At 33.8% G+C, this 11,629-nt stretch overlaps 1 protein-coding gene across 1 annotated transcript in view; it reads right to left on the bottom strand.

Moving 5' to 3' along the window:
- LOC106683789 (chaoptin) overlaps nt 1-11,629 on the bottom strand; it is a 421,009-nt gene that overhangs the window by 89,418 nt on the left and 319,962 nt on the right. The window contains exons 4-5 of the mRNA XM_067048991.1: nt 6,453-6,560; nt 1,459-3,898 (exon numbers count right to left, since the gene is read on the bottom strand). Of these exons, the coding sequence (XP_066905092.1) occupies nt 1,459-3,898; nt 6,453-6,560 (2,548 nt within the window). The remainder of the gene's footprint in view (nt 1-1,458; nt 3,899-6,452; nt 6,561-11,629) is intronic.

Consider the following 11,629-nt stretch of genomic DNA (forward strand, 5'->3'; position numbering starts at 1 on the left):
ATAATTGGAGCATTGTATTTGGTAGCCTGTGTATCCATGGAGGATTGATGACTTCCGGGATGTACAGGGTTTTTCCTAGTATTTCTTCTGTTTTGTTTATACTTTTGTCTACCTTATGTTAATTATTTGATGTTGCCATTCCCACCTTTTAATGTTACTCTCTCTTTTACCTCCCCAGGTTAATTCAGTTTTTCTCTGGCCTCCTTAACGTAACATTTTTTTCTTATTTGAGCATTTTACTCACATAGACATCTCCTGCTTTTCTTATTTTAAATCATGAACGGAGGGAAGAGGATCTTAAACCTTTTACGAAATCTGGAATCTTCAGTTCCCGATGGAAGAGTTACCATTTACAATTTTAATTTCAAATTTCAAATTTCATTGAAAGGAATCGTAAAGAGTTTCTAATGAACACATCCAATAATGTAAAAAAAAAAAATATTAAAAATCGTCTACCATGAGATAAGTGCCCACGGCACACCTCTAAGGGGACATAAAAGTTGGACACTCCTGCGGGATTAAGGATACCCACTTCATGAGGCTGGGTGGACCCTGAAAAGCTCCCGAATCAAAAGGCCTGACTCACGTCAGCTATAAATAAAAAATATCTGCTACAGCCGGATTCGAACTCAGGTCTTTGGAGTTACTAGCACAATGACTTACCACTGAGCCACTCGTCACAACTTATATTAAAATAAAATTAAATCAAATGCACTATTTTTAGACTTTCACGCCTTGAATTATAATTGTTTTTAAAAATACTATTGCTGTTAATCAAAACAAAATAATTATGGAAAAATGAGTATTGGACAAATTATATTATTACCTATAATTAAATTCAAGCCACAAAATCTCTGTTTTCTACAAAATAAAATTTAGTATTCTGTATATATTAGTATACTGAATTTCAAAGTAGATTAATGTCGTGAATCCGGCTCTTATTAGTTTATAGTTCGAATACGACTGGGCCGAAAATTGTTTTCTGTTACACTGTAGCTGTGAGTCGAACATGTGGGTTCTGGAGCCCTCCTGTGGTCCACCCAGAATCCTAAATTGGGTGAAAATCTGGCGATCGAGCGTGATTCTGACCTAAATCACCTCCTTGCACAACCGTTGGTCTAGTAATAGTACTTGCTTACAAAGTACTGTCTGTATCCTTCGCCCTTCATAGCTTGTAGCTGTACAGATTTTAATATTTTTTAATACTAACCTCTATAATTGTCTGTAAATTTATATAATTGCTAAAAACTGTGTTGTTCAACTACTTATTCTAATTATCATGCAGATATTTTAAATTAGAATTTCATAATATTGAGGAATTTATAAGGGCTATTGTACTTATAGTAATAAATATGGTAGACATTTCGAGTAGCTCCCAGAATAATTTTTATCATTGTTTTACCTTGTGATCAATATGAATTTAAATAAATAATATATTATTACTGGAGACATGTTTACCTTAATTGGATTGTAAGAGACATCTAGATGCTTGAGTAAGGTCAGCTTAGGCCAAGAATCAGAAGGCAACTTTAAGAAGTTACAGTTGCTCATCGTGAGGGTCCTGAGCCTGGGCAGCGCCGTAGCAGTGTCGATGGGGAAATCGGATATCGGATTGTGGGAGACATTGAGGACTGCTAGGTTGGGGAGGGGCAGTACGGGGAGCTGGGAGGTGCCTGTGGCCGCTAGGTTCAGCTCCCGTAGGGCCTGCAGGTAATGGAACAGTTCCTTCAGGTTAGCTCGGATCTTGTTACCTGACAGGTCCAATCTCAGCAGGTTAGCGAGGCTAGTGAACACATTATCCGGGACCAGCGTAATCTTGTTGTTAGCCAAGCTGAGGCTTGTGAGCAGCGGTGTCTCTGGGAACATGGTGCTGTCGAGGTGTTCGATCTGGTTGTGCGAAGCGTCTAATACTCTCAAGGTGAATCCTATTTCTCCCAGAGAAGCAGAAGGCATCACTAAGAACTCATTATTAGATAGGTCAATCCTTTCTAGCTTTGTGTTTATGAAGGCATCTCTCGGGATTGATCTCAAGTGATTGAAAGACAGATCCAATATCCTCAAACTTACGAGATGTTTAAACTGCTCCATATGCAGCTGCTCTAGATGATTATGGGACAAGTCCAAAACCTGTAAATTTTCAAGTCCAGCAAATGCTCTCTTTCTTATTTTAACTATCTCGTTGTGTTCAAGAGCAAGTGATTCGAGTTGAAAAAGAGGGCCGAATGCCTCTTCGCCAAGTTTGTTTATTTGATTGTAGCTCAAGTCAATTCTCCGAATACTGGTTTTTATCAGGCCAAAAAAATCAGATGGTATTTCATTCAGAGAATTATAACTGAGATCTACGCCCTTTATGTAAAGCGAGTTGGATTGCTCACCAGTCTCTATTGAACTGAGAAAGTTTCTCGACAAATTGAGGTTTAGAGGAAACTCTTCACATGTGGAATTGGAGAAGATATCTAGACTGAGCTCGTGGAGGTCGTTTGATTGCAAATCGAGTTTTAAGAAATTCTTTATTCCATCAAAGGCTCCTGCTTCTATACGCCATATTCTATTTTCCCCTAAGTATATACTCACTTTGTGCCTCAAATTGGCAAAGGATCTGGTATAGACTGTTTTAATTTGATTTCTAAATAGGACTATATACTGTAAGTCGTCCAAATCGACAAAAGTGTTGGTCTCGATGTTCTGTAGGTGATTGTCAGATATTCTAATATCTCTAAGATATTGATGTACCCTTGGTATAAATATGTTTGGAGGGAGGTGAGATATTCTATTCCCGTCTAAATTCAAATATCTTAAAGAAGACAAACTTTGAAATGCAGTTTCTGATATCGTTCGGAAGTTATTGTTATCTAATGCTAGCCACATGAGATTAGTCAAAGGTAGTAGAAAATCTTCTGGAAAATCTTCGTGGTACAACCCAAAACTGATCTCTAAACTTTCCAATCCTATGTCAGCGAATGCCAATGAATGGACACTGGCTATCTTATTAAAAGATAAACTCAACTCCCTTAGCCTCGGTGTCTGCCTGAACGTATGCTCCTGCAACTCTACTATTCTATTATTCATTAGAAGCAGTGTGTCAAGGTTTCCACCCCAATCTAAAAAATCCTCTTCCCTCACCTCCCTTATAGAATTATATCCCAAGTTAAGGTGGGCTAAATTTCTACACTTTTTCAAAGCTTGTTTGGGTATACTTTCTAATTTGTTACCTGATAGTGAAAGAGCTCCTAAGGTTTCTGAAAAGCTGCTTAATGCATCGCTTTGTATTTCGCTGATATTATTGGACGGGATGTATAAATACTTCAATTTTTTAATAGCACTTAAAGCTCTCGGTATTTTTTGCAGTCTGTTTCCTCCAATGTCTAAGTATTCAAGAACATTGGATAGGTCGTTGAACACCTTATCGTTTATCGTTTCGAGTTTGTTTCTAGATAGGGATATCCTACCTATAGTAATACCCTTAAAAGCTGATTCGGGTAGTGTTTTGAAACTGTTGTGTTCTAGATTGAGATCCCTTATTATTGTGGAATTTCTCGGTTCCAGGTCGAAGCCGGTTAGTAAGTTCCAGCCGAGATCTAGCTTGTCGATGGGTCGGCTGGGGAGTGCCGCACCCCTTAGGGTAGCTATAAAGTTATCCCTGAGGTAGAGCCAGGACAGGCCGCTAAGGGAGGACAGGGAGGGAAAACCGTGGAGGTGGTTGTGGGAGAGGCTGAGGGTGTGGAGGGGGGTGGGTAGGGAGCGGACCGCCTGCAGCCTGTTGCCGTCCAGGCCCGCCGAAGTGAGACGCTTCAGCGCCCCCAGGTCCGCCTCCTCCAGGTCGTTCTCTCCCAGGAACAGGTGTGTCAGGCTGTCCTTCAGGCCTCCCCAGTCGGAGGGTGGTAGGCTGATAGAGTTTCTAAAAATTAAATAACATCGAATGGAATATTTAATAAACTCAAAATTAAAATAACATATATTTTGATTTAAAAGAAAAAAATATCATAATAATAACACAACTGCAAATGATCCTCATTGCTCTTAACAAAGTTTATTTTAATTTCCCAACGTTTTGGTCCTCAGGCCATTATTAACAACCTCAAAAATGGTTTTATGTCATTATCATAATACTCCCTCACACATAACACTAACATTTGTTAGCATACCACAATTATCGGATGATCACAATTTGTTCAAAAAACATTCACTATTAAAGGGCAAATTGCCCATGTCATATAATCTTTAAAACAAAAACTATTATCAAAAGTAATGCTATAATAGTTCCCTATTTAAATTTTATAAAAAGCTATTTACTTACAAAAACATATAAATTCAATACATCTAGCAACTATTTTTTTTTTTAATTTTCTTCTTACTTAACATAATAAAATTATTAACAATTAAACCTTCTCCTCATTCAGACTTGAAGTAACAGCATTTTTCCTAAATGGAGATGTTGGTAAGGTGGAAACCCTCCAAATATTTTTATTTAAAATAAAATGAAATATTCTTTTCATGCTAATTCAAATATTATTTTAATTGTACAACATATATGATGGTAAAATACACTATGTAGAAATTGAATATAGTGCTCAAATTTAATTATGTTTCGCTATTCCTTTATAATGCAAGTAAATAATTCTGTACTATAGACTGTTCTATAAAAGAGATTTTGATTTTATTTTTTTAATTAGAAGGTAGTGGTCCATACTATTTTCGCCAAAATTCTACTAATAATCTTTGATTTATTTCATTTAATAAAGAATTATGATCCTTTGGTAGCTAAAAACTGTTCGCAGTTTGAAAATCCACCCAGCCCATAAATTTCTATTTTAATGCAACATGAGAGCTATTTTCACAAAAAAACAAAACAAAATGGGGTTTTATTACCCCATTTATACCACCTCGCATCTATATGTTTTTATCAAAATTAAAATATACATTCAGCCATAGCTAGAGTCACATAAAAAAGAGAAAGTATAAATTATCGGTAGGCCCACTGTTCTAGCTCTAATGTTGGGGCATATAGGTTTTAAAAAATATGGCTTATTTTGTATCACACAGATTCTAACCCTGAACAATTTATCGAAAGAAGTTAATTTTTTTTTGAAGGGATTGAAAACAAAGCTTCTTAATGGACCTATTAATTTCAAAGCACGAAGTTGATCTGGTTCTTTATTACAAATAGTGTATTAGGCCAAAGTTTATTATTAAATTACCTAACTTATGTCACACGAAGTAGGTTGCTAACACCTAGATGTTGTATTTAACAATTGTTTTATTTAGTGACAAAATTAAATTTGGCTACAGTGTACTTTCTTCTTCCATAAAATCTTGGTAGGAAATTGTAATTTTTAGTCCAGCATCTGATAAATTTAATACTCAATTTTTTTGTACTCTCTAATAACTTTCTTAAATCTTACTATAAACCTAGCGAAAGATACGTTTCATGTTTTGAAACATTTGAGAAAACACTGCTGACCGAGGAATCTAGTCTTGTTTTCAACTGGAAATATCCAAATCCACACTCCCTATAAAAAAAAAAAAAAAACTTCATAGTAAGCGAGATTGAATTGTAGGGAGCGATGTATCTATGTACTGAAAAATAAGTTTCTTGTTTGATTTTACTTGTTTTTACTCTCCAAAAATTTTCCAGAAATCAAAAATAAATATTTCTCGAAATACTTACTAAAGTATGTGCACGCTTTAAGAACATGCTAAGGGATGGATGTGTTCCAAAATAAAAAAAAAATCTAAGTAAGTTTAACCCTGTTAATACCGAGCGAAAAATATGTGCCTATGCGAAAACAACCGGCCGAATTTCACGATTTAACCACGGTTTGGGAAAAGGCTCATAAAAACCAAACAAAAAGCAGTGTCTTAAGGATAAAATAGAGAATAAAACAATGACACTAATTTTTCTATATTCATTGAAAATTATATAAATAACAAAGGTATAAATGATCATAAAAACGTTCTCTTTCGCATAACGTATTTTCTCATACGAAAATTCATCTTTTCTTCCTATCTTTATATATACCATTTATCACAAAGTACATATTTTACATTTTCAATATATTTTATAATAAAATAAATAATATTACATAACTAAAATAAAGAATAACTACAAGGTACATCGTAAGCCCCGGACGGATTAAGCTCTAGTATGTACGAACGATAAGTCACATTTGCATTTATTTTTTTTACGTTTTTATTGAAAAACTATTTTTTTAAATTCTCTCATGATGAAATTAGACCATTTATAACGTTTTATAATTTTTTTTGTAATAGAGTTTCTTGCAATGCGAAAAGTAAAGCGGTGTGCGGGTCGATCTTTCGGCCTCCTGTACTGAAAGGGTTAACCACAATATTAAGGTTTAATAGACATTCACTTCGCCTAATAAAACCCTTTAAAATGTATGTATACACATCTGTGCGTCACATATTTCTTCATTTTTGTATTTAATACTTACCCATGTAGATTTAACCATTCTAGCCCATGGATGTGTCTTAGCGCTTCAACCGGAATATCTTCTAGTTTATTGTAACTGAGATCCAATGACCTGAGAGATTTTGTTGACCTAGAAAAAAATTTATATTGAATTACAAATCATTGATTAAGTATTGATTTATCATTAGTATTTAGTTTTTACAAACATATTTTTGTCTTCTTAATAATTGGTGGAGTAGAAGACATTTGGTTCCATTCCTGTTGAGGCCAACAACTTATGGTTAGGCGTGTAAGTAATAAACATCCATGAGGTTTTTGAGGAAAACCCCCTCTCAAATTTTGAATAGGAATTTATGATGCTGCTATCTAGTGGCAAGCACATGAAGCCGTAGGTCTTCCTTAGTTTGTACCCAGTCAGTCTGTACAGGTTAGAAGAGTGAACACAGTTTACCCAGAGCAACTTCATTTTGCTCTTCTTTACCATCATAATTGGTGATCATAGAATGAGAATTCTTCACCGCACCCAGGCGAAGGGACAGAAGCAGGATGAGGAAAAGAGAAGCCAGTCTAAAATCCATCAAACACTTCAATAGCCACCAAGTAAACTACAATATCTCCTTTTATTCCATGTATTAATAATAAATATTGTAAACCATTTTGGCAAAACCGATTATTTTATGTATTAAAACAACTGATTATATGTATCAGTTGTTGTATAAGCCATTGAAGAATAGAGGTTTCATTTTTACTTTTCACCATACTTAATTTATTTCAAATATCCACTCCATCCATACCAGCTTAGCAGCAAATTATCATTAATTTGAGTAATATCCCCATACATTGGACCTCGGGGAATACTTTAAATTTATCACTAGATCATTAAGCATCCTAACCCATTAATTCTTAATCTTTCATCCTTAGCAATCCCTGATAATCCTCCGAGGGGTCTGAAAAGAAGATGGCCACGGGACGTTCTAATTTAAATTAATGTTTGAAGTACCACCAATGGGTGGTTCCTTCCCAAGATTTTCAAGTGTATATGAAAAATACTACATATTTACCTATTGTATTATTTGTATAGTTGTAAATTATATTAAATAAATAATTTACAAAAAAATCACTAGACCTAATATTGTTTTTCATTAAAAAATTATCTTTTTCATTTATTTGTAAATTCTATACTCAAAGTTTTTTCAAAAAGGATTGTCACCTTTCTTTTGTTAACAATATAGTTATTAATGTTTTTTATGTAAGTTTTATATACAATTTAACATAATTGATAGAATTGAACTATGCCTGTACCATATATTTTAAATAAAACAATGTGTGGAATAATTTCCCAACGTGATCATATGCCAAATCTCCAGCTAGTTCAGTACTTGATGAGCGCATTTTCAACTCAGAGGACTTCTATTCACCTTCGGGAGCTATTTACTCACTTCTTCAGCTGCAGTTTCCGACTTCTTTCCTAGTTTTAAGCCATTGACATATCTTTCTGTTTTGTAGGCGTTCATATTGTTACACCCTCAATTGCCACGGAACCTAGGGCAACCACAATTCCTAAAAGAGATTTTCCATAATACAGAGGTTCGTTTATTTATTTATTTATTTATTGACATTTACAACTCTATATAAAACACAACAAGCAAATTTGATGTAAGATCATAATGATATGATACACCATGGAGAGAAACTACCCAGTAGTAGAAGTCTAAAAACATTTTATAATATAAGGTCACGAGTCCATCTTCTTTTCAGGCGCCTCGGAGGATTGCCAGGAATGCAAGAGGAAGCAAGGGTAGAAACTAGTGGGTTTGGGTGGTTAGGGAATTTATAATGGAAGGAATGATATCAGGTTCGGGCTAGATCGGTTACATAAGGAACATTTAGGTCTTTATGGATGGTTTTATTAGTAACAAAATAAGTAGCATTGAGTATTTTAAGAAGGATTTTGGATTGTTGGATACGAGAGGAATTCGAAGGTTTAGTGGAGCCCCAAAGCTCAACTCCGAATGTCCAGATGGGCCTTATTGTCATGTAGATCAGTCTTTTCCAATGAGTTGGAAGTTTAGACCATTTGTCTAGTAAGTGCTGTAGTAGTCGGAATCTGCGTGCATTTTTCTGTCTTTTCAGTCTCGTGTGAAGATTCCAGGTTAGTCGTTTATCAAGGTGTAGTCCTAACGAATCCGTTCTACAGGGGTAAGAGCCACATTATTAAAGTATACTGTAGGGCAGTCGGCAGGTTTACGATGATGAGTAAAGGTGATTTGATGGGATTTATTTTTATCCTCCAATTTCGACACCATTCTTCGAGGGTTGTGATATGGGACTGGAGAGTTTGGGATGCAATCAAAGGGTTATTACTAACTGTGAGCACACATGTGTCAGCATACGTGGTAAGTGATAGTGTTAGGAGTTGGAGGATCTTCCAGAGGAAGGATGACATGCATATATTGCATGTTTTATTTGTTTTTTAAAAATTATTTTTGTATATATTTTTAATATTTATTGCTTTTTTTTATCTATTTATTACTTTTTGATATATATTTGTCACTGCTTTTATTAACACTAATCATACCAAGACTTAATATATACCTATTTCTACCATAGCGGGTCAAATGACCCGACTTTATGTTTCATACTTGAATGTATGAAATATGGATGTTAGGAAGGAAATAAAAATATAAATTAAATTTATTATAATTAAACAAAATAGTATGTTGAGCATTTCTATTACAAAAGCAAAAAATAAAAACTTGTGTTCTTCCAGGTGTGCCACCTACTTGCATTTGTTGCCAAACAGATCCATCATTCGCAACATTTTGTTCATTTATTTCTACTTCACTTTCTTCCGAACTTGAGAGTAATCTTATTCTTTTTCAGCCACTACATACATTCACAATATTTTCCTCTTCATCGTCAGTATCTGTAGAATCAAACTCATTTTTATTTGCAACCAATATATCTTCATTTTCAGAAAATTCATCTTCACTAATTTCTGAAAACTCTTCGCCAATATTATTTATATCTTCTAAGAACTTGTACTATCTTGTTTGCTTCGACATTTTTCTGGGTAAAAAATGATCTGTAATACTATAGCTATCAAAATAAAATATAAGCTAGGTACTTACCAAGACTTTCAATTTTTGCCACTTTTTCTTACACTAAAAAGCTATTTTCAATCTAAAATTTGATATTTTCTTGAAATTATTCTGAGCTATTTTCGTTGAACTACTTTACGCAACAGTCTTTGGAAGAATGTGCAACTTACTGACTACAAATATGACTAGATAATCTCATAAAACAAAAAAATTCTCTCCGGGTCAAATGACCTGTTGTGGTAGATATCGGTATACAACAAGGATTACTCAGAATAAACAAAACAAAACAAAACAAAAATATTTTTATAACTGTACATTAATTACTTAGAAAAAGTCATGAACTCAAATGTGCAAACGCAATAAAATTATACGTGCATTTTCAATGGAAAAGTTCAAAATGGGTCATTTGACCCGTTATGGTATGTTTAGTGTTAATTATTATTATCTATTATTTATATTGTTGGTTTTTTATTTATTTAAAATTTTAATTATTTGTATTATATATTATAATTTTAGTCTATTAATATTAATGAGGGAAAAAAGGAGGAAAGATGTATTGGGTTAAGAAAGAAAATATGAAAAAAGGACGAAAAAAAGATTAATAAAAAAAAAAATAAAAAATGATAAAACAAAAGAAATCATGTATTATTTACTCGACTATTCCTGTATTTTTTAAGATTTAAAAAATAATTGTCAGACTAGATTTCAGTACGCTGTGTATTTAGCAACCCAATACAGTTGGGCTGTATAACGTTTTTTGAATAAAGTTTACCTCTCTTTTTATCGTAACTGGGTATTCGTTCCTGGTAATATGTAATTCCATTTGGGTCCAAGGGCATTGTTTAATCGGTCTGGATTCATGGATTATGATCTCGATTATGATTATCGACAGTTTTGTCGATGGTAGAAAGCTGTGAGTGGTAATGAGCAACATACTGTAAAACCATACTAGGATTTCCTTTTGCAACATTTGCTCGGTCGGTGTAAGTTGTCTAGTTGTCATGCATCATCATACTGTTAGGAGGTGGGAATAGCTTCGTATGTGTAGCATTTATTAGTTATTGTTCGCTCATTCAGCTGTTCACCAAGTTCGAACTCGTTGTTTAACTTAGAATAGTTTTACCGCCCAGGTTAAGCCATTAAAACCAACTAACCACTATTATTTATATATAATACAGATTTGGTATATTTACTCATATACAATACAATGTAATGTATGTGTATATAATAATATAATACTCAAATGTAATTGAGTGATATTCTGAAGGAGGGACAGATGGGTGGCTATAGGGAATACTAGCTTCAGTCCATTGATTAATCTCTGATAAGGTATAATTAATTAATTTAACTAGGCATAATAATTATCACATGTTCCAATGTTGGTTGAGTTAATTATCGAACACAATGTCTTGTCATAGGTAAATCTTATATTTTAAACTATAATGAGACTGTAATTCTGAATTGTGTACATACACTTGATATATAATCATAAATAAAATTAAGATTTCGTTTCTTATTTCCGAAGCCTACGACAGTAGGTACTGATCCTTTTTATTTAATTTTATTGCATATTTGGGGCTTAGGATAATTTAAAATCGAAATTATTTAAATTGGGTTAATAGATGCATAAAATCAGATCATATTTGATGGTCAATTACTTTTTCAGTAATATTCAATTACTCTGAGAACCTTGCTGATATACCAGTAAAGCAATCAGTGCAACAGTGTTAAATTAGACCAGATAGGTGCTAAACACGAAAGCTCTAATATTTGATAACATTCTAAAGCTAAAACATAACCTTTCCTAACAATAAACCGGTTCAAAGTCAATAGGTTTCTGTTCAGAGTGAATATCGGTAAAGTATATTCTTAGCATTTGTGGTGTCCATGTTTTCGTGTATATAAAATTTAATTCGACATCACGATGAATATTTATGAAAAGGAAAAAAAATATATATACTTGAAGAAGTTTGTCGGGGGGTGCGGTCAGCAAAGAACAACATAAATAAACAAAACAATATTTATTTATTTTATGCCGACGTTTCGACCTGAGTTTCAGGTCTTCATCAGGGATAGTGGCGTGTAAAGGGGACGGGAA

Source organism: Halyomorpha halys, unplaced genomic scaffold (genome assembly GCF_000696795.3).
Source record: "Halyomorpha halys isolate HHAL.00 unplaced genomic scaffold, Hhal_1.1 Scaffold518.1, whole genome shotgun sequence".
In the NCBI taxonomy this organism is placed as follows: domain Eukaryota; kingdom Metazoa; phylum Arthropoda; class Insecta; order Hemiptera; family Pentatomidae; genus Halyomorpha; species Halyomorpha halys.